Source organism: Theropithecus gelada, chromosome 16 (assembly GCF_003255815.1).
Source record: "Theropithecus gelada isolate Dixy chromosome 16, Tgel_1.0, whole genome shotgun sequence".
NCBI lineage: Eukaryota > Metazoa > Chordata > Mammalia > Primates > Cercopithecidae > Theropithecus > Theropithecus gelada.
In genome coordinates, this window is record NC_037684.1 from 6,663,892 (window position 1) to 6,688,624 (window position 24,733).

A 24,733-nucleotide genomic window follows, 5' to 3' on the forward strand; every position below is an offset into this window, starting at 1 on the left:
CAAACTACTCATGGCTTACAGAGGAACCCACAATGGAAATCACAAAATAATTAAAACTGAACAACAAAGGTAGTATCACACATGTGAAGTTCAGCTCAAGCCATTCTTAAATACAAATTTACAAATTCAATGAATTTTTAAGACTAAATTTAAAAACAAAACAGTTAAGCTCCCAACTAAAAAGGCTAGAAAAAGAACAACCTAAAGAATGAAGAAGGAAAAATAAGAGCAGAGGTAAATGATAAGATCACAAAATCAGTGACACAGACCTACAGCAAAACTGATCTTGGAATAAATAAGAAAAAGTACATACAATCAATATTAGGAACACAAAGGGGTATATACCTATAGGTACAATGAAGAGCTCTTCACTCTAGTGTTTCACACACCCCTCTCTTTAAGTATGCTGAAATCTCCCCAGGCTTGAGTCATCATTTACCTAATTTGCTTCACTTTCCTCTTTACTTACATCCTCCTCTTATCCCGCTTCATAGATAGCTTGCTTTCTTCTTCTTTTTCTTCTCTTTCTCCTCCCATTTTTATTAGGGTATAACATGCATGCCCTAGAGTGCACAAATCTCAAGTAAACAGCTTGATGAGTTCTTACAAATGTATACATCTGTGAAACCCCCACCAGATCAAGCTATTACACATTTCCAGCCCCCACAGAAGGCTCCTTCCTCCCTGCTCATGTCTCCGTGTCTTTGCTGTTCCTTCTGTCTAAAATACTTTCCACCAAGTACACATATGGTTCATTCCTTAATTCCTTCAAGTCTTTGCTTAAATGTCAACTTCTCAGTGAGGCCTGGTCACCCTATTTAAAATTACACACCCCTCACACGTTCTATCTTCTTTCCTGATTTTATTTTTTTCCCTCATCACCTTCTATGGACTACATCATGCATGTATGTATATACATATACACACATATACTTTTCCCCATTGGAATGTAAATTCCAAGACTGCAGAGATTTTGCCTGTTTTGATACCTCTGTGTTCCTAATATGTATGTGGCTGGCACATAATGAACACTTAGTAATTATCTGAATTGAATGGTTAGTTATTGAGGGTGTGATCAGATGATCTGATGTATAACTGCCTAAAATCCCAAAGAAGGTAATTTCTAGACTGTCACTCTCTCTGACCCAGATGCAATTTAAAATCTCCCACCTCCTATCTACTTGAGGTCCCTTAAGTCTCTGTTCATTGCAACTCAAAACCTAGCAGGAAGAAATGAGCACTAGGATGCTGCAAAAAGTAACTCTCAAGAGGGGGTGTGCAATTGGCTGCAGCACCTTAACAAGGAGGGGCAAAGGAGGATCACTCCACCCAGTGTGGAAAGCCAGCAGTTCATGGTCTGCAGGGAGGAAGATGTTACTTAACCTATCACTGGTGACCCATGGGAGATGGCTGGTGTGCCGGTTAAAGTTAGTTGCTGATTTATAGAAGTTCAATGCATTAGGAGATGTAAGGAGAGTGGAATTGGGTGGGTATTTTTTATAGTGCATTAGGAAAACAACAAATACTGGTCCCATAGAGCGTGGCTGGAGGGAGTTAAGGAAACAGAGGAACCACTTTCTGCTGAAAGCACTCATGAAGACTACGTTCAGGAATGATTAGACATACTGCCAAGTTGCAACATCAGCTGACATTTCACCCATCCTGGAGATTCACGAGCACAATTTTAGGTCCTGTTTGACAAAGACTGGGATGCTGGCAATTGGAGGGGGAGTAGCTGGGAAGAATCAAGGACCTAGGATGCCTGGCCAGCCTGGCCTATTTGAAGCACTTCTCTTCTGATGCTCCTTTCTGCTGGGAAAACTCAGTGACCCACCCCAATATTCAGCGTGATCTGTGACCAAGGTCCAAATGTGGCTTGGGCCTAAGGATAACAGTCATAAATAGTGGAGGGAGGAGGGATCAGTTATACCCCAAAATGAATAGTAGGAATTATCCATGCCATACCAGAAAAAGTAAGGAAAGACTATGCATAGATTTGCAAGCATTTGGCATGAACAAAAGTACCGATCTGGATCACCCAGCATTGGTTGCTATGGTGAGGCCCTATCTGAGACACTGTGTTCAATATGTTACTGCAAGATGAAACTCTAATGGTTTGCTGAGTTGGCTGACTCAGACCTTAGCCTAAAGTTGACCCATGCTGTCTGGCAAGAAAGAAGTAACTGCGAGTAAGAAGACAGACAAAGAGAAAAAGAGAAAGAATGGTAGAAATGCAAAACTCAGGTTGTGGAGGAGGCTAAACGATAGCATGGTCCCTTAAAGCTGCCTTAAAACCGGAATGGTAGCATTTCCTGGCTTTCCATGGGATTCGATTCCCTTACTACCCTATGTACCTTCACTAAAATAAAAAATGGGGCCGGGTGTGGTGGCTCATGCCTGTAATCCCAGCGCTTTGAGAGGTCGAGGCGGGCAGATTACGAGGTGAGGAGTTCAAGACCAGCCTGGTGAAACCCCGTCTCTACTAAAAATACAAAAAAAAAAAAAATTAGCTGGGCACGGTGGCAGGCGCCTGTAATCTCAGTTCCTCGGGAAGCTAAGGCAGGAGAACTGCTTGAACCCGGGAGGTGGAGGTTGCAGTGAGCCAAGATGGCACCATTGCACTCCAGTCTGGGTGACAGAGCAAGACTCCGTCTCGAGCAGGGGGTGGGTGGCAAAGAAACATTACTTAAGAGAGAATGAGCTCACAGTCTGTCCTTGTAGCAGGAAAGGAATAACTAAAACAGGAAAGTAGCCTCTATAGAAGGAGAAATGAAAGGTGGAGAATGAGAGAAGTGTGGATGCCCTTAGCTATGCCCTGTATGTTTTTATTGACTACTCTTATTTCTGAAAACTTTCCAATTTGATTTTGAACCATGATGTTCTCATAGTTTTTTCTTTCCTAGAATTTAAAAAGTATAGAACTGAAGGGAAATTAGAGCTCATTTAGTCCATTAAAAGAGATATGAGAAAAATGGAGAACCATAAAGAAATTTCCTTTTTATTCCATTTCCTTCAGTGATTCTCTTTTTCCCACCATTTAACTGTGGATGTTTTTCAATAATCCACCCCCTTTCTCTCTCTTGACTCATAATTTCAGCCTCCAACTATACATGGGTCCACTCTTAAATTTTAAGTGATGAATTCTTTCCCCCTCTCTACGATTAGACTTCCAACTATCTACGGAAAGTATACTTGTAAGTTTCACCAAAACCTCAAACTCAATATGGTTAAAATTGAAATTACTTTCCTTCACCCCCTCCCAGCTTCTCCAACACTATTATTAGCATCATCATATCTTAAACTTTGTTTTTAATTTCAAAATATTTCAATCATACAGAAAAGTATAAATAATATAACAAATACTCATGCCCCTATCATCCATACTTAATATTTCGACATACTTGCTTCAGACTTAAAAACAATGATAGGTCTAGTTGGAAGTTCCCCATCACATCGAACTTGCTCCCTCTGAAAAGATGGCTGCCCTTCTGAAGTTAGTTCCACCCAGAAGCAGACCCTGAGACAAAGGCTAATGAGTATACAGAGTTGATTTGGGAGGTTCAGGGACACTGGCAAGGGAGTGGGGAGAGAAGGCAGCCACCACTGTCGGCAAGTTTACTCCTGCAGGGAAGCTCTAGGAAACGGTGTGAAACAGCCTGGAATTGTCTTTGCCAATGAGTGATGGAGATGGAGTATTTATACCCCACACCCATCACACAATGAGTGCGTAGGCACTTCTACCCCTCTGTGAGTGAGGGCAAAGTGGGTCTGGCAGCCTGAGGGCAGCTTTTTGACAAAGACACTGGCTGCTGGCAATTAGGCTGGTATGCACAAATATGGTATGGGAATACAAGACGGTATGGGCAGGGTGCTGACAGCATCTGCAACAGGGTGTATCCATCCCATTGACGTCTTACCTTTACTACAGTAGTTAAACATTGTTAGTTTTTATGATGTCATGATATTATTAAGAACAATTAACAATGATAATGATGAAGATAAAGGGAAACAGTGACTATAAGTACAAACCAGTCGACGTGAACAAAGGAAAACAACTTCGGTTCCAAGAGCTGTCTAACTATTTATTGAATTTATATCATGTGCCTGATGAATCTCCCCTTAATAGAAAGCAAGGAAAAGGAACAAAACACATACCACAATTAATATTTTTGGTTTCACATTTCTTTAGACTTTGACAAAATTTGATTTCCTGCCTCACCTACCTTCATCTCCTACTTCAAGACTGGAGGGTTATTAGGCTTAAACTGTGGCTGCAATAGAAGATTGTAAGTCTATATATAAGAAGACTATATATAATCAAGAGTTTTAGGGCTGGGTGTGGTGGCTCACGCCTGTAATCCCAGCACTTTGGGAGACCACAGTGGGTGGATCACTTGAGGCCAGGAGTTTAAGACCAGCCTGGTCAACTAGGTGAAACCCCATCTCTACTAAAAATACAAAATACCTGGGCATGGTGGCGTGCGCCTATAATCCCAGTTACTTGGGAGGCAGAGGCACAAGAATCACTTGAACCTGGGAGGTGGAGGTTGCAGTGAGCTGAGATGGTGCCACTGCACTCCAGCCTGGGGGACAGAGTGAGACTGTCTAAAAAATAAATAAAACAAAATAAAATAAAAAAGAGTGTCTTATAATATCATTTTAGCTTTAGTTGCAATCTATTGGCCTTTCTATTGAAAGGAAAAAAGGTATGTGTGTGAGGGGGTTGGGTGAAGGGTGCATAGTGAAGACAGATCTCCACCCCATAGTCTAAATCATTCTAAAGCATTCAGCAAAGCCAGGAATAGTTTGTCTTCCTTGTACCTTATACCTAAAAGGACCCCTGACTTAGCAAAATAAAACTGTAAAACAATATGTTTCCTATTGCCTCTTGCAGCAACCAAAAGGATTTAAAATAATCTCTAGGCCGGGCGCGGTGGCTCAAGCCTGTAATCCCAGCACTTTGGGAGGCCGAGGCGGGTGGATCGCGAGGTCAGGAGATCGAGACTATCCTGGCTAACACGGTGAAACCCCGTCTCTACTAAAAATACAAAAAATTAGCCGGGCGTGGTAGCGGGCGCCTGTAGTCCCAGCTACTTGGGAGGCTGAGGCGGGAGAATGGCGTGAACCCAGGGGGCGGAGCTTGCAGTGAGCCGAGATCGCGCCACTGCACTCCAGCCTGGGAGACACAGCGAGACTCCGTCTCAAAAAAAAAAAAAAAAAATAATAATCTCTAAGTAATACTCCTCATAGTTCCCAGTATTAGACAAACACAGTCTTCCTTCTTCAAGAACTAACAGAGGAAAATCACGTGACACATGAAAAGATCCCATATTCCGGTAGGATCTTTCCGAAGAATCAGAATAAACAGTCACTTATAAAGCAGACTCTGTTAAGAAGGACAAATTACAAATAAACAAACAAACAAATAAACAAACTCGTATTGAGATTCAAGGAGATACCCACAACATTTCATATTTCAAATGAAAAATGATGATGAAATTAGAAAACCATATGGTTATAGTGAACAATAAAGTGGACTTACACCAGAGATCACACAATCAACAACTAAATATGCATCAAATATATGGTGAAGAGAATTCTGGAAGCAGCATACATTTTACATTTAAAAGAGAAAAAGTAATATTTTAAGTAATCCCCTACCGATTTTCTACCTAATTCCATTTCCATATAAAAACAAACCTTATGAAAACAAATAAGAAAATGCATTATACACCAGTGCACTTAAGCAGTGGATCAGGAATAGAGAAAGATCACAAAGAATCCGTAGTCCTTACACTTTAAAAAACGTCTGCATTTATCTCTTGGAAACTTTGGATCCTCCTTTTAGAAAACTGTACATTTCTACAAAACATATGACACATAAAATTTCAGGAATTCATGGGCATCCTAAAGCTCCAAAGAGCTTCAGTCTATTGACCTATTAGTGGTCCACGAGCACCAGGTTAAGAATCTTTATCCAGAGAGAAGCACAGAGGACTTACATTGTATAGAGGGATAGTCTTCATCACCTTGTACTGTTTAGTGGGATCCATTTTATATAGGTGACGGTCAGTGACAAAAATTGCTCTGTCTTCCACCTTACTAAATCGATTTACCTGTAAGAGAACAAACCAGTAAATCATAGTATCTCATCAATAATGAAATCAAGTTGGCTGATTGTGAAGACAAATTCTTTAATAGATATGAACCATGTATGGCCACTCTACTGGATGCAATAAGGATTTAAAAGGAGTAGTTGTGTCCAGATTTGTGGAATTTGGCAATTGAAATTTTACAACTGAACATGGAAAACAAGAAAACCATAGAATTAAAGGACTGAACATATGTAACTCAGACACCATCAAGTAAGTAAAAAGGCAAATCCAGAGAATGGGAGAAAAACTTTGAAAATCATACATCTGAAAAGGGACTTGTATCTGGACTATGTAAAGAACTAATAGAAATCAATAACTAAAAGGCAAATAACCCAATTATACAAAGAAATAATATGAAGCCCTTGGTTACAATAAGAATCTTAGACTAGTATATAGGGATGAGACAGATAGGAAACTAATAAGTAAAAATAATTTCATATAATGATATAAAGAAAATAAACTAGATAATGAGATTGGGAGAAATTGTGTGTGTGTGTGTGTGTGTGTGTGTGTAGAATGCTACTTTATTAGATAGAGGCTCATGTTCAGGTAAATTCAGAGAAGATTCACATGTTCAGGTAAGTCTTTTCCTAAGAGCAGAATTAACCACAGGACATTTTATAAGTAAGTACTTCGCTACTTAGACTTGGGTAATAAACACATATGTATTTTAAAAAGATGAGGGTCGCACTCTGTCACCCAAGATAGAGTGTAGTGGCTCACGCAGTGAGTTGTTGGGACTACCAGCATGTGCCACCACATCCAGCTAGAGTTGGATACTATTTTAATCAATGTACCTAGCACTAAAAATTTTTGAACCACTACGGTGTCATGTTTTTCAGTAACTAGAATGAAAAAGAATGCAAACCAAACAAACAAAAACTTAAAACGCCCTCCTCAACTAGAAAAGAAGGCATAGTTGTGATCCATATCCCCCATTCCCTCTTTCAAATTCTTATTTCCAAGATGCAAACAAGGAAGTTAGAGATCAATTTGAAAACTTGGTTAGCTTCGGTAGGCTATTTAGCTAACTAAATTAAGATTGGCAGGATGGAACATAGCAGGATATATTGCTATAGGGAGGATACAGCAAACTAAAATTTAAATTTTAGTTTGAATTTTATTCAATCTTCTCCCCTTTGCCCCATAGTTTTAGAAATCAGTCAATTCTCTAAGCATTTCCTTTATAACCAAAGCACATTTTTTCAATCTTCAACTTGACAAAAATGGTGTCTGTAATTAAAATAGAATCTATATGGTGGAATAATTATTACCCTTAGTCAAATGACTTTACGTAGCAACAGTTTTTGCTACAACAGAGGACTGGCACTTGTCAGAAAACTTGAAACAGAGTGAGTGAAGAGCTTCCATAGCAGCATTTTTCTAAGCTGTTCTGTTCCAGCCTTATGTGAGGTTTTGTGAAAGTAAGGGTTCCATGGATAAGTTGGTTTGAGAAATACTGCAAACCACAGCCTCCACTAGGGATATTCACATCCCACGAATATATTAAAGGCTCTGAGAATTCTGCACTTAAAGAGCATGTTTAACCCAGTATTTCCAAAATACGTTTAACTATGAAACCCTTTTTCAGCACCTACTAATATTCAATAGAACACTGGTTCTGTAAAACCCATGTTGAAGAACACTTACTATCACTTGTATCAGTCTTAGAGTTCATAGAGAATATCTGAAATAGGCACTGAATAATAGCTAATCCCAGCTACTTGGGAGGCTGAGGCAAGAGCATTGCTTGAGCCCAGGAGTTTGAGGCTGCAGTGACAGCCTAGGCAACAGAAGACGACCCTCTCTGTAAAAAAAAAAAAAAAAAAAAAAATATATATATATATATATATATATATATATATGAAAGAAAGGAAACAATAATAAGTAAAAGTCATGCACGTCATCTTTGGTGGAATCATGTTGAAAAACATATGAGTGTAGGGCTGCCGGGCGCGGTGGCTCAAGCCTGTAATCCCAGCACTTTGGGAGGCCGAGACGGGCGGATCACTAGGTCAGGAGATCGAGACCATCCTGGCTAACACGGTGAAACCCCGTCTCTACTAAAAAAATACAAAAAACTAGCCGGGCGAGGTGGCAGGCGCCTGTAGTCCCAGCTACTCAGGAGGCTGAGACAGGAGAATGGCGTAAACCTGGGAGGCGGAGCTTGCAGTGAGCTGAGTTCCGGCCACTGCACTTCAGCCTAGGCTACAGAGCGAGACTCCGTCTCAAAAAAAAAAAAAAAAAAAAAAAGAATATGATTTAAAAAAACTTGTTACATAATTTCATAAGGTCATTCCAGAGTCGAAACAAGTAGGTCCCATGTCCTTTTTATATGTTCCCGAGTTAATCTAAAAACAACAAACAAAAACCTCAAAGCAGCAACTGTATGAAAACACTGTTTGGAAATATTACATTTTTATATGCAAAAAATGTAATTCTAAAGAGAACACATCGCAAATCTTTACCTTCTGTTTCAGCAGCTTAAATTATCCTCAAAATATGAATTGAGTGGGAAGGACATCAGGTAACAAAGTAAAAGCCTTAGATTGCATTAATTTAGCTATATCAAAATGGCAAAGGAAAAAATTCTACATATAGATGGAAATTCCAGACTTATAATTATGGCATAAAAGCACTCTTTTCTTCCACTTAAATTCATACAGTAATAGAAAAACTAGATTATAGACTCAGCATTAGATAAACCCTCATCTTGTTTCTTCTATTATCCAAAACTAAAATCTTCAACCAAAGAAAAAAATTCCTAGCATTTGTTTTTCCCTAAACACTACAAGTGATCTCTGTCTTTAGGTTTAGTCAGTACCACGGGGGCCACAGATAAAACTTCATCTGGAGAGGCAGACAAGGAGAAAACACACTACGGGTGAAAGTAGCTATTTACAGAAGTCTTTCACCTCAAAGGACATTTTATAACGTGGTTAATGGAAAGTGGCTGTTTCAGAGAGAATCTAAGCATGAAGAAGAGGGCTTTACTGAAATCCTATCAAGTTTACCTTGGCATAGCCTTGGGACTGAACAGTTTCTAAAGTCGTATTTAAGCTACAGGGTGAACAAAGAGTATTTTGCTTTGAACTTGGAAATACAAGGACATGAATAAGAATGCTTCAGTTTTTAATCCAGCAGGACCCAGGTAAAGACATGTTCTCTGTCAGACATAAAATTGTCATTGCTGGAAAGATAGAGACATCAAGGGTTTCTTTAGTAAATGACCTAATTCTTAAAACCATCCCACTGTCTTTGATCAACTGCTCTGATTACTAATTTGATTTCCCAGCCGCTTGGTACTAAAGTATACTAGAGAGTGAATATGAGGACTCACTGACATGGTACATTCCTTTGTTATATTTACAAACTGACATTATAGCTTATACATTTCTTGCGTGGGTGTGTGAATCTGGTTAGCAAAAGTATTTTCTTGATAGTCTGATCAACTCTAGGCATACTTATAAAATAGAGTTTCTAAATCTCAGAGTTCAGAACTAAACTCTGGAGTGTGGTAACCCACCCCAAGATACTGCCAGCAGTCTTTCCTTGATGACATTTATTTCATTCTAACTGTAACCAGCTGCTCTCTATTTTGTTAACAAGCCTCTATCACACTGATGACTGGGCAGGTGGCTCATGCCTGTAATCCCAGCACTTTGGGAGGCCTAGACGGGCAGATCACTTGAGGTCAGGAGTTTGAGACCAGCCTGGCCAACATGGCGAAACTCTGTCTGTACTAAAAATACAAAAATTAGCCAGGCATGGTGGTGTGCACCTGTAATTCCAGCTACTGGGGAGGCTGAGGCAAGAGAATCGCTTGACCCAGGAGGCGGAGGTTGCAGTGAGCCGAAATTGTGCCATGGCACCCCAGTCTGGGTGACAGAATAAGACTGTCTCAAAAAAACAAAACAAAAAAACAAGGCTCTATCACGTTGAGTTGACCTCTTTCTTCTTCCTTATACTGTTCAAACACTGATTGTGATATAAGAAATACATATATATTTGCTCATCATCCCAGTTCCTGACACAAATCTCTCAAAACTCCTGTGATTTTATGAGTGATAGAGGTTATAGAATCACCTTTTGTTATGATATTTATTTAGTCTTAGTCCCAGATTCCCAACATAAGAGTTTCTATCTGCTAATCAGGTAACTGGTGACTAGGAGCTCCTAGATAGTTTCAGGATTGGGGCTGGCTGCCAGAAAGACCAAGGCATGATTAGAGGGTTGGAATTTTCAGCCCCACCCCTTAAGCTTCATGGAAGGGAGAGGGACTGGAGATTAAGTTAATTACACATAGCCAATGATTTCATCAACCATGCCTGTGTAATACAACCACCATAAACTCAAAATTATGGGGTTTGGAGAGCTTTGGGGTTGGTGCACACATCCACATGCTAAGAAGCCATAATCTTTGCCTTTTAATTGTGGTGTGTTTAGACCATTGACATTTAATGTGATTATCAGTACAGTTAGGTTTAAATTTATCATTTTCAATTTGTTTTCTATTTGTCCCATTTGCTCTTTGTTCCCTTTTCCACATTTCTCTGCTTCTTTTGCACTGAGATTTTTAAAAAATAATTTCATTTTTCTCCTTTGTTGGTTTATTAGTTATAACTTTTTGTATTGCCATTTTAGTGGTTCTTCTAGGATTTGCAGAATACATTTATAACATATCACAGTCACTGACATTATATCACTTTATGGTATAAAAACCATACAATAGTATATTTCCATTTCCCCCATCTTTGTGCTATTGTTATCATAAATTTTACTTCTACATATATTATAAACTCTACACTACTTTATCATTGTTTCCGTTTAAGTAGCCAATTGTGATTTTTCATTTAAAAAATTCTGGCAAAATACAAATAACAAAATTCTCGATTTGGATCATTTTTAAGTGTATAGGTCAATGCTTCATTGGCATTAAGCACATTCACATTGTTGTGCAGCCATCACCACTATCTATCTCAAGAACTTTTATCATTCCAAACTGAAGCTCTATACCCATTAAACAATAACTCCCCAGTCCTCTCTTTCCCCAACCCCTAGAACTACCATTCTATTTTCTGTCTCTAAGAATCAGATCATTCTAGGTACCTTATAGAAGTGGGATCATACAATATTTATCCATTTGTATCTGGTTATTTCTCTTAGTATAATATCAAGGTTCACCTTGGTTGTGGCATGTATTTATGGCTTTTTATCCATTGTATGGCTATACCACATTTTCTTTTTCTTTTTTTTTTTGAGACAGAGTCTTACTCTGTTGCTCAGGCTAGAGTGCAGTGGTGTGATCTCAGTTCACTGCAACCTCCACCCGCTGGGTTCAAGTGATTCTCATGCCACAGCTTCCCGAGCAGCTGAGACTGCAGGCCCATACCACCACGTCCGGCTAATTTTTGTATTTTTAGTAGAGACGGGGTTTCACCATGTTGGCCAGGCTGGTCTCGAACTCCTGGCCTCAAGTGATCCACCCGCCTCGGCCTCCCAAAGTGTTGGGATTACAGGCGTGAGCCACCATGCCTGGTCTATACCACATTTTCTTTATTCATTCATCCATCGATGGACACTTCAATTGCTTTCACCTGTTGGTTATTATGAATAATGCTGCCATAAATATTGGTATACAGTCAATTATCTTTTAAAGACATTTAAGTAAGAAAAGACATGTATTTGTCTATGTAGCTACCACTTCCCTTGCTCTTCATTCTTTGGTGCATGTCCACATTTTCATGTGGTATAATTTTCCTTCTGTTTAGATGACTTCCTTTAATATTTCCTATAGTGTTTATCTTCAGATATGTCTGAAAAAGTCTTTATTTCACTTTGGTTTCTGAAAGATATATTTGCTGGGTATAGAATTCTAAGTTGTTGTTGTTTTTTCACCAGTACTTTAAAGTACTCCAGTGTTTCCTTACTTGCATTGCTTCTGACAAGAAATTGGATGCATCCTTTCCTTGTTCCTCTGTGTGTTTTTTCTCTTTATTACTGGTATTCAGCAATTTAATCACAATTTACCTTAGTATAGTTTACTTCATGTTTCTTGTGTTTAGTGTTTGTTGAGCTTCTTGGATCTGTGCGTTTAACATTTCATCAAATTTTGGGGAAATATCAGCCATTATTTTAGAAAATATTGTTCATTTCTCTCTTCTCCTCTCCCTCAGAGACTTCAACTGCTCCTCTATTAGGCCACAGGAAGTTATCTAACAACTTCCTGATGCTTTGTTTTAGCCTTTTATTTTTCTCTCTGTATTTAATTTTGGGTAGTTTTTATTGCTGTATCTTCAAATTCACTAGTTTTTCTTCTGCAGAGACTAATCTGCTGTTAATCCCATTGAGTATGTTTCTTCCTCCCAGGAATTGTATTTTTCATCTCTACAACTTCATGCAGGTCATTAAAAAAATCTTCCATGTGTTTATTTAACATGTTCAATCTTTCCTCTAGCTTTTTGAAGATATGGAATATAATCATAATAATTATTTTAATGACATTGTCTGTTAATTCTATAATCTATATCAGTTCTGGGTCAGTTTGAATGATTAATTTTTTTCTCTCCTTATGAGTTGTAGTCTCTCGTATGCTTGGAAACTTGAGTGGATGTCATATGTTGTGAATTTTACCTTCTGTGAGTGGGATATTTTTGTATTCCTATAAACATTTTTGAGCTTTGTTCTGGTTAGGTTACTTGGGAACAGTTTGATCATCTCTGGTTGTGCTTTCAAGATTTATTAGGTAGGATCAGAACAGTGTTTGGTCAAGGGCTAGTTATAACCCTCTACTGAGGCAGTCTCTTGTCAGTGCTCTATTCAGTGCCTCATAAATCACAAGGTTTTCCAATCTGGCTGGTGTGAACAGGCACTAATTGCAACCCTGTGTGAGTACTGGGTATTGTTGCCTATAATCCTTTTGGGGTGCTGTTTCCCAGCCTTGAGTTATTTCCTCATACACACATATGTATGTGCTGATCAGTACTCAGATGAACAAAGTGAACCCTCTACAGATCTTCAGAGTTTTCTCTCTGTGTAACTCTCTCCTCTCTGATACTCTGCTCTGCAAATTCTAGCTGCCTTAGTCGCTCTCTCACTATTGAAAAGCTTTGTCTTTGTCTACTGGGCTCTGCCTGGGCTTCCCTGCCTGCTCATCCTGGGACTGGAAAGTCTCTCAAGACAGAAAACTGGCAAATTGCAGGGCTCATCACCTCATTTTTTTCTTCATATTTCAGGGAACACTGTCTTTCCTTGCTTGATGTCCACTGTCTTGAAAACCACTGTTTCACATATTTTGTCCTTTTCTCCCCACATATATCTTTTTCCCACTTTTTTCTTTTTTTGAGATGGAGTCTTGCTCTGTTGCCCAGCTGGAGTGCAGTGGCACGATCTCGGCTCACTGCAACCTCCGCCTCCTGCGTTCAAGCAATTCTCCTGCCTCAGGCTCCTGAGTAGCTGGGACTACAGGTGCATGCCACCACACCCAGCTAATTTTTTTTGTATTTTTAGTAGAGACAGGGTTTCACCATGTTGGCTAGGATGGTCTTGATCTCTTGACCTCGTGATCCACCTGCCTCAGCCTCCCAAAGTGCTGGGATTATAGGCGTGAGCCACCACGTCTGGCCTCCCGCTCATTTAAATAATATCACTGTATATTACTGTATACATATACAATTGATTAATCTAATTACCTATTGATACATATTCACATTTTTTCCAGTTTTTCTGGCTGTTACAATGTACAAACCTGTACATCTTTCTCTCTGGGTATCTGTGCAGATATATTTGTAGGGTAAATATGAGTTGTGGAATTCTTAGATTAAGTGGTATGGGAATTTTAAATTTTGATAGATATTGCCAAATTGTCCACTCTAAATTTTTAGACTATATCTTATACTCCTACCAAAAATGTCTTCTTATATCCTTACAAACATTGGTTATTATCCACACTTCAAAGACTGCCAAATTTTTATAGCTGAAAAATCATACTTCATTATTTTGATCTGAATAATACTGTAATTATTATTTTTTAAAAGATCTGAAATGAAGCACGTGTAAAATCACCTAAACTTGGGCCTTTGTAATGAGGTAATTCTTTGATAATTTTCTTAATTCCTCCTTTGTCTATTGCCATATTTATGTTACTGTCTCTTCTTGGATCAACCAAGTCAATATTTTTAAAAAATTACAATTTCTTTAATATTTTAAAATGTATTTGGATAATTCTACAAAATACTCTTTTAATGATAATTTCAATTGTTCTGTGTTCTTCTAAACAAGTATTTTAAGGTTTTTTTTTTTTTAAGACTATCTACATCCTTTGCCTTCCATTTCCCAACTTCCATTTGCACAACTGCTATCATCTTCAGGTAAATAGCAGCCCAAGTATCCTGCATGAGACAAGCAAATACATTCACAGCATGTAACTTTTCCCTCACCTTCCAAATCTCAATATGCCCTATTTCTTTTTTTTTAAACTGAGTTCTTCCTCTCCCAAACCCTGTTTTATGGAAATAATGTAGGTATAGGCCGGGTGCAGTGGCTCACGCCTGTAATCCCAGCACTCTGGGAGGCTGAGGAAGGCGGATCACGAGGTCAGGAGAGCGAGACCATCCTGGCTAACACGGTGAAACCCTATTTCTACTAAAAAATACAAAAAATTGGCCGGGTGTGGTGGCGGGCGCCTGTAGTCCCAGCTACTTAGGAGGCTGAGGCAGGAGAATGGCGTGAACCCGGGAGGCGGAGGTTGCAATGAGCCGAGATTGCACCGGGGCAGTCCGGCCTGGGCGAAGAACAAGACTCCATCTCAAAAAAAAAAAAAAAAGAAATAATGTAGGTATAAAAAGTACTAAATGACCATTAAATATAAAGCAGATATACAGCTGCTGTGAAAGATACACATGCAGTGATATACATACAGCTGCTATGAAAGATACACATGCAGTGAAATACAAATCCCTGACTTCAAAGAGGTCCCTGCTATCTAGTTTTTTTTTTCCTTCTAGTTTTAAAAAGAAATTGGCTGGGCATGGTGACTCAGTCCTGGAATCCCAGCCCTTTGGGAGGCTGAGGCAGATGAATCACCTGAGATCAGGAGTTTGAGACGAGCCTGACCAACATGGTGAAACTGTGTCTCTACCAAAAATACAAAATTAGCCAGACGTGGTGGTGCATGCCTGTAATCCCAGTTACTTGGGAGGCTGAGACAGGAGAATCACTTGAACCTGGGAAGTGGAGGTTGCAGTGAGCCGAGACTGCGCCATTGCTCTCCAGCCTGGACAACATGAGTAAAACTCCATCTCAAAAAAAAAAAAAAAAAAAAAAAAAAAAAGAAATGGTTATCACTTCCCTAAAGAAGGCTTTATAGCCTAACTGTAAAGTTGTAGTCACCTCAGCCATTCCTACAAGGCTTCAGCACAGACAGGTCTACTGCACTGATGATAAAGCTAGTTATGTACCTACTGTTATGTTTTATTATAGGCTTACTTAAGTGAGTTTCATCTGAATCAGTCTTTCCTTTCCAAGATCATCTGGTTCAAGCTTGCCTTACCTTACGGACATGACAGGAAAAGAGGACATTCATGTATTTGTCCTTCCGTTTCAATTCATTAGCAACAGGGACAAAAGTGCCTGAGGTCTGAGGTGTATCTGGCTTCTGAAAGAAAAAGGAAACAAGACAAAATGAGTATGCTTAGCATTGTAGAAGGAAAGGCAGTCTTTCAGTGTACTGCTTTATAACTATCCTTATATAGTTTCACACATGCGCTCTTTATCTCCTCACCCCAGATGGTAAGCTACTAACGGTTGTTGTAACATCAAAGATCCTATAAAAATTGTAAAATAAGGAATGGGAGAGAGGAAAAAGTGTAGGTCTGGGAATAGGAATAATTAATATAAAGATAGTAATTTAAAAATCATCACTGAATGATATAAGGAAAGGTTTAAGTGTCAAAGGCCAGGTTATAGAGTGTATTTAATATATATGGATACAACACAGAGAACCCTTTTTAAAATGGGACAAACATCAAATACTGTACATTTAGAAGCAATCAAATGTTTTAGTATCTCATAGAAATTATTTAGTTTCTAAAGGTGTTTTATCCTTTCTGCAAATTCTCTGGAGAAATGTTCTTTTCTTTTTTCTGTAGAGGAAGTAGGAGTAGATTTCACATTGTTCCTTTGGACTTACTGAAGCAAGATAGTTGCCCTCCCAGGCCCTCTGGAGCCCGAGGTCAGCCCTTTGACCCTTCAGCATTTCCATGGCTGCAACCTTTGCCCTGACCTGGGGCAGGTCTGAGGCAGGAATGCTCTTGATGAGCTGGGATGCTCTCCATCTACAAGTAAATAGACAACATGTTTAGACTTTAGAAATACAATCACATGGATTCTCTCTCTCTTTTTTTTTTTTTTTTTTTGAGTCTCCCTCTGTCTCCCAGGCTGGAGTGCATGGCATGATCTCAGCTCACTGCAACCTCTGCCTCCCAGGTTCAAGTGATTCTCCTGCCTCAGCCTCCTGAGTAGCTGGGATTACAGGTGCGCACCACCATGCCTGGTTAATTTTTGTATTTTTATAAGAGACGGGGTTTTGCCATGTTGGCCAGGCTGGTCCTGAACTCCTGACCTCAAGTGATCTGCCTGCCTTGGCCTCCCAAAGTGCTGGGATTACAGGCATGGGCCACCGTGCCTGGGCTCCATGCATTCTCAAAAATAACTGAAGCTGTCATTAAGTAGAATGAAATCAAAGTACTGGCATGCTAAAAAAAGTAAAATGTCTCCAAAATACACACAGAAGTTGCTAAAATACATATCATTTTATGTAGACAGATCTTTTCTAAAACTTGCTTTGTTGTTTGTGTGTTTTGAAAGCAACTAGAACTTAGTGATACATGGGCTCTCATAATATTTATATTTAGGGCATAGAAAATTGGATTCATCATTCATTCATTTGACGAAGGTTTTCTAGGTGCCTGCTAAACTCCCGGTGCTGTTCTAGGCAGTGGGGGCACAGTAATAAGTTAAACAAAGGTCCTTTCTGCTAGGGGCTTGCGTTCTGGAGAGGAGTGACAGACAGCAAATATATGAGTAGACATATAGTATGTAGGATGGTGAAGGTAAAGCAAGGAGGACAGGGAGTGTGCAAGAGGGAAGGAGGAGCAGGTGTGGTTTATATAGGGTGGTTTATATGGGGTGGTCTGGGCAGGCACCACTGATAAGGATAGATGAGCAGAGACCTACAGGACGTGAGGGAGCTGGTCATATGGAGACCTGAGCCAGAGTGTTCCAGGAAGAGAACACAGCAAGTGCAAAGGCTCTGGGATGTGAGCTTGCTTGGTGTGTTAGAGGAGCAGTGTAAGGAGCTGGGAGAGTCAGGGTCAGAATCCACAGAGCCAAGAGACCATGATCAGGACTTTGGCCTTTCCTCTGAATGAGGAATTGGAAGATTTGGAATAAAGACAGGACACGACCCGACTCATGCTTTAAAAGGATCATTGTGGTTGCTGTAGGCTGGGAACAGGAAGACATGTTAGATGGCTATTTCCGTAACACACGTGCTACAGCAAGGTGGCTTGGATCAGGGAGGTGGAGGTGGAGGTGGAGATAAGTGTTGGTTCTGGATATTTCTGAAAAAAGAACAAATAGAATTTGACAATGGATTAGATCTGGGGGCCAGAGAGGATTTAAGGACAACTCCAAGATTTTTTGGCTAAGCAACTGAAAGCTTAAACCAAAAATAACCTGTTCCTGATTGGGAAGAAACAGGTACAAGTTCTCTTATGCTCTTGGCAGCATCCTAGCTCTCTACACGATGCTTATATCCTCTTTTCTGACACAGGAGCTTGAAGCAGGGAGGTTGGAAGCAAACCGAGAACTTCCTTTTAATCAGATGAATAATCAAGGCCAGTTGTTCTCAAACGTGTTTCCATAGAATGAGATTTAACCAAAATGGAAAATTCCCAGTGAAATAACCAAATAAATATAAAAATGAGGAAAAATTTATAACACCACCAGAAAATGGGAATGATGTCAATGAAGTAGAAAGTGTAATGACTTTCTGAAGATACAAAGCAGATGGGATCCAGCTGATGGGGAAGTGGCTAACTCAGGGCAGAGCACTCAGTGGAAGGAGAGAACCCCTCAGGCATAGATGAGAATCCTGAAGCCTGAAGTGGCAGGGACTGGTAGCAAGGGCAGGAGGTGAAGGATTTTAAGATGAGAGCTGTGCCTGTTCCCTGCACATGGAATGGCTGGCTGCAGTGAGGCAGGTCACATGTAGGAGATAGTAGGCTGGCAAAGCAACAACCGTGAAGAAGTAATGGCTCAACAGAACAGTGGAATCCTCTTCTTTACTTCCTGTGGACAAACAACACTCCAACAAGACAGACTGTCCTAAGATCATTCCAGAAGAGACTAGAAGAGTGACAGGCTTAGAGCAGTTGGTGGTCAAAGTCAGGGACCCTGTGCCAGGTGGGTCTTACAATACTCAGTGGCTTCCTAAGCAACTTCTCGAATCCGCCCTTGGTCTCCAAATTTCATGACTAGTGGAGAGACATCTTTGCTCTGTCTACTGGTCTGTTTCCAGTCTACAAACCTGGTCAGCCTATCCTGTCTTCACTGCCCACAGTGGCTCAGGACAAGGTCTGTCCCTGACTGACTCCAAAGGCCACAGAAGCACACTGGGGGAGTCAGGACCTAACCTACACAACCATGGAGAAAGTCACCCATGCTTCTCATCCTAATCAAGCAAACTGCTGTCTATAAATACGTGTAGCCAACAACAGCTGCAGCCATAAAAATCACCAGCCTCAATGACATGAAAAGGGGACAAAGCTGGGCATGGAGAAGGCTCAATTAAAAAGAATTACTGTGAAGAACAGGAGTGAACTTAAACATGATTAGATGTACATTGAGATTTTAGAAAAACAAACACAAGAATGCTACAATCACAGTAGAATTCTTTAATATATCTCTCTCTGTATTCCACAGATCAAAAAATTCCTGATGGTGACTAGATCAGGGGTTGGCAAACTACAGCCTATGCCAAATCTGGCCAATGGTCTGTTTTGGTACTGCCCACAAGCTAAGAATAGTTTTTATATTTTTACATATTTAACAAAACCAAAACAAAACAATGAAGAATATGTGACAGAGACCATCTGTAGCCTACAAAGCCTAAAATACTTAATATCTGGCCCTTTCAGAAGAAGTTCGCAGACCCCTGGACTAGATGGACACAACTGGCAAGATTCAGTGTGTGTGTGCCTGAGAGTATGCATGTGTGCACGCACGTGTGCATATACAGAACAAATGTAGCAGACCTGTTATTTTCAAATGCCATTGACTATAAGGCCTGGGAAGACTGAGACTGTCTTTCACATCTTTCTTGTTTGTCACCATATCCCCAAAACCTAGGTCAGTGCCTGTAACACAGCGGCATTCAGTAAGTATTTGCTGAATAAGTACATTGAATTTTGTACAAATCAATCAATTCTAGGCCACAAGTAAAACCTCAAAATCTAAAAAGAAGACTGTATAGGCTGTAGTGCAATCTAATCAAAATAAATAACAATCTCCTGCAGCTCTTAAAAATCTTACACAGATCTTTATTGCCATGGACAGATCTTCAAGACTAATTTTTAAGTAAAGTCATATAGCCTACATATAATCTTGCTTGTGTAAAAAAGAGGAAAAAAATGCCCATATCATATGTGCCTATGTAAAAAGCCTGCCAAGATTAAAAACTAATTATTTATAGTACTATATCTGAGAACTGAAGGTTGAGGTACTTTTGTTTTCAATAATTCTGTACTTTTCTTGTGAGCAATTATTTCTTTTTTAAAAAAAGCATATGAGATATATATTAAAGAGTTTTCTTCCATGCATTTTTCTTTATCTTTTGATACCTTCCATCAATTATATTTAGAGCAAAATCTAAAGAAGGTAAAATCCGATTCAGCACAAAATTATACATTAGTTCTTGTACATTCAGCATATCAATTAGTTGAAAGTGTTCTTTATGGAGTATCATGATAAAATGACTATTTGAGAAGAAGTAGCTTAGTTTATGTGACTAGATGGCTGTATCTAAGACAGAACTAAATATATCTGGTGTATACTGGCAATAAATAAGCTCAAAAAGCGAGGAGAAAATAACTACACACTCAGACCCAGGGCAGGTTATAAAAAAATAAAGACCAGTTGGAAAGGTACCAAATTTTACATGGGTTTTTATTTATTTAAAAGACAGCTCACTCTAAAAACAGTTATTTTCCCCTTTGGCTGCACTTTAAAATCACGTGGGAAACTTTAAAAGAGGACCTCTGCCTGGGCCCCACCCCCCCAGCACCATTAAACACGACTCTCTGGTGGTAGAACCTGGGTGCTGGCATATTTCCTAAACTCCTCGTTATTCTAAGGTGCAGCAGAATTGAGAAGCACTGCTTTGAAAGGATTAATGGATTTTCTAGTTTGAGTTATGTGTGGTGGTTTTATTTTTAGCTAATAAAAGAAAGTAGAAACAGCATGCTAGTAGCTTATCTTAACTATGGCTTGTGTCCAGGGGTTGTGGCACATTGCTGTCAGCTGCTACCGGAAAAACAAATTGACAGTTCCTTTATTTTGAGGGGTAAGCAGATATTCTTTGAAAGCCAAATCTACAAAACTGAAAACATAAGGTAAAGGTAAATGTCATAACAGCAAATAGCTGAGCCAATATCACGGTCTCAGACTTGTGACTTTGCATAGTATTAACTGCCACCATAAATGGATGCAGCACACAGCAACACGTCCTTACCTATTGAAAATCGTCTGCAGGGCCTCTTCAAAACGGCGAAGAACTTTAGGAGGGCTTGGCCACTTCACGTGCTTCCCGTAGTCTCGCATGGTCTTGACGCCATGGAAGCGTCTGGCCACCTCGTGGATGTATGACTTCACTTTGTAGCGCCGGTAGTACCTGAGTATAGTCAGAGCTGCCTTGGTTCTTTTGTACCGCATGCGGGCCAGGGTGCCCCGCCACACCTTCACAATAGAGAAAGAAAAAGGAAAATACTGTTGGCTGGCTGAGTTGTGGATGGCTTTGACATTACAGCAGCTCCTCTACTTACAAACTCAACCAGGCAACTTGCAAGCGTGCACAAAATCAGCCAGAGCCAAAGGATGTCAGTTCCACCTGCAACCAACAGATGGCGTGGGGAGTCACGTCAGTCATTTTGTTTCAGCTGTCTAGCTGCTCATTATTCTACACTGAAGTGTGTGCTGAGCCTGAAGCTGAGTCCTGTTTTAACTTTACTGTCATGAAAAGAAGAAAGCCAAAATGCAAATATCTTTGGATAAATATTTTAGGAATGCTGAAGGGAAGTGAGATGAGTCAGAACATCATGCCATAAGCATCTATAGTTTTCTTGTGAAACCTAACTTTACATAGATTATACATGCTGGCCACTGGTGTAACGCCACTTTGGATTTACAAACTGATTTACACACAGCCTGTGCACCTACTCTCGCGTGGCACTACGTAAACTCTCAAGGATTCATGGAGAAAGGGTAAATCAGATTACGTAGTAATATCATGTGAAACTTTGTTAAAAGTTTTTCAGTGCTCAGAAATCAATGACACTATAAACGTCTCAATGCCAACTTCATCTAAGCATGGCAAAGTCAGACATACTTACCTTTTTCAGGACCTTTGTCAGGTGCCCATATTTCTCAACTTCTCAAGCAAAAACAAATTTGGTGTGATCTTTACTTAATCACTGGCTCTTCCCCTATATATCCTCTCCACCACCACTTTACTCCTTCTTCCACAATATGGAAGTGTAAAACCCCTTTCTGCTACCAGTCTCCAAGATGCTAAACAACCCTAGTTGCTTTCTTCGATGAACTCCTTGTACACATAGCCATCATGCCCCAGTATATTGTTTGCTGCTACTTAAATAACTGTTCCAACTCTTAGGTTGATTGTATTATTTCCCTCCCTAGTCCCTGGCCTTTCAGAGCCAAGATTTTCAACCTCTAGTTCAAAGCCCACAGTATGGGTTCTGCAGACTCCCTCAGGTTTCTTTCATTTCTTCTTAAAAATCCCCATCTGTGCCCACCAATTCCTCTCAGCAAAACTTGCGCAGTGCCTCATTTGACTCAGTTGTTTTAGGTTTGTCCTCATGCGGACTCCTAAAGTACACCATGTGCTTGCAGTGTTCTCCCTTTTCAGCCTGCTGCACAATATAGATTTGTTTGCACACTACGTGCAAGAAGATCATCAAGGGACCCCAGTGGGTCAAGAAAAACCATAATATTTAAGGGAAACATGACACATGGGCAATTTGTGATGGTAATCTAGAGTCCACATATAAATAGAATGTTTAAAGACAATGAAGCAATAAAAACTAACTCGTCATCTCATGTGGCGTCAGTACAGCAGCCCTTTTTAGTCAAAATGGCTCCCTTCCTTGTAGCCAAATCCACTGTACAGATGGCTTGGTTACGCCTCCACCCAAGTGCAAAAATAAAGCTCCCTTCTTTAGTATCTTGAAAAACCAAAAAAATACAATTACAGGGTGAAAGTATGTGATTTAGTTTCTTAGACAAAACACATTTTTAAGTTTCCTACTGTTTGTTGCTTTTTTTTTTTATTGGGAGGAATTTAAGACTCCTTGGAGCCACATCTATATAGAATATCAATCTTTAATTTTCAAGAAGTGTTTTACAGAGCTTCCTATTAGAATGTTTTTGGTTAGATTCTTTAGCAAATTGAAAAAAACATTTTATAAGTACTTTTTAAGCGGTAGTTTATTTCTTTTACAAGAAACCTACTTCATCAAGGGGGTCTTTTTTTTTGACAACCTTTATAATTTCATCTGTGTTGGCTTATTTAGGTTTTTAATAGTTGAAAAAACCAAACAGCACAAAAATGCATATAAAAAACACAGTAGCCCTTCTCTTCACCCTTCTAAACCCACCTCCCTACCTCCAGTAGAACTATTACCTCCATACAAACTATTTTAGATGCTTCTTCCATATTTACTGTCATATTTATAAATATTACGGCTAGGTGCAGTGGCTCATGCCTGTAATCCTAGCATTTTGGGAGGTTGAGGTGGGAGGATCACTTGAGCCCAGGAGTTCGAAACCAGCCTGGGCAACATGGCGAAACCCTGTCTCCACTAAAAATACAGAAAAATTAGCTGGGTGTGGTGGTGTGCACCTATAGTCCCAGCTACTCAGCAGACTTAGGTGGGAGGATTGCCTGAGTTCAGGAAGTTGAGGCTATAGTGAGCCAAGATTGCACCACTGTACTCCAGCCTAGGTGATGGAAGTGAGACCCTGACCGCCCCCCCCAAAAAGATACCCCCCAAAAAAACTACATATACTATGATTTCTTGGTTGATCCTTTTAGATACTATCCAAATCACACAAGATGGAGACTTAGCTCTCCCACCATCATTCTTTCTTCTTGTCTATCTTCCCAATGATAAAGTATGTTCACATTACATATATTAACTCTATTATACATTGAATAATTTACACATGATATGTATATGTTATATTGCATTGTGTTATATATTACACATATGTTTGGTTCATTGCTGTGCTAAGAAGTATGAATGTTCTTTCTTTATTGTATTTGTTTTTACCTATCATTAGTAACTGCCTTGTTTTTAAAATTTGCTTTATTTACTATAAACCTACTGCTAATTTTTGCCAAATGCTCTTACAGACCCATCAAATGATTAGCAGTAATTTTTTTACTCGTTGAGCACATTAACTGAATCTTTTTCTTTGATATTCCCTGTATCCACTGAACAGTTCTCTATTCTGGGACTTTTTAAATTACTCTTCCATGTTGGATCTGAGTTCTCCCCCACCACCCCGCACCCAGTAGCTTTCAAGAAAAGGTGTATGGCCAATACATTTCTATTCTCTTAAATTTCCTTGAAAGTAAAAAGCAGTTGCCTAAAATGTTGTCTGTTTCTTGAGTTATAAAAGCAGAGTAGTTGAGAACAAGCTCTGGACTCAGACTGCCTGTTTTCAAGTCCTGGTCCCACTCTTAAGAGCTGCGCAGGTGGGGCGCAGTGGCTCATGCCTGTAATTCCAGCACTTTGGGAGGCCGAGGTGGGCGGATCACGAGGTCAGGAGTTCCAGACCAGCTTGGCCAACATGGTGAAACCCCATCTCTACTAAAAATACAAAAAATTAGCCAGGTGTGGTGGCGCACGTCTGTAATCCCAGCTACTTAGGAGGCTGAGGCAGGAGAATCACCCGAACCTGGGAGGCAGATGTTGCAGTGAGCTGAGATCGCACCATTGCACTGCAGCCTGGGCGACAGAGCGAGACTGTCTCAAAAGAAAAAGAAAAAAAGAACTGTGTAAACTTGGGCAAGCTTCCTAACTCCTCTGTGCCTTCGTTTTCTTAGCTGTAAAATGGGGATAATAATGGTGCTTACCTTGTGGTGTTATGAGGATTAATGGAGTTTATAATACTTAAACAACACCTAAAATAGTGCCTGGTGAGTAGTCAGTGCTCAATAAGCATAGGCTGTTATGACTATTTGAAAGTCTATTCTTTATTGGGTTGTGGGTTGTGCT

At 39.8% G+C, this 24,733-nt stretch overlaps 1 protein-coding gene across 2 annotated transcripts in view; it reads right to left on the reverse strand.

Annotated features, from left to right (window-relative positions):
- MYO1D (myosin ID) overlaps positions 1-24,733 on the reverse strand; it is a 386,969-nt gene that overhangs the window by 147,916 nt on the left and 214,320 nt on the right. For both annotated transcript variants that reach the window (XM_025361795.1, XM_025361796.1), the window contains exons 17-20: positions 20,947-21,170; positions 16,345-16,489; positions 15,706-15,810; positions 6,003-6,116 (exon numbers count right to left, since the gene is read on the reverse strand). In XM_025361795.1, coding sequence (XP_025217580.1) covers positions 6,003-6,116; positions 15,706-15,810; positions 16,345-16,489; positions 20,947-21,170 — 588 coding nt within the window. The remainder of the gene's footprint in view (positions 1-6,002; positions 6,117-15,705; positions 15,811-16,344; positions 16,490-20,946; positions 21,171-24,733) is intronic.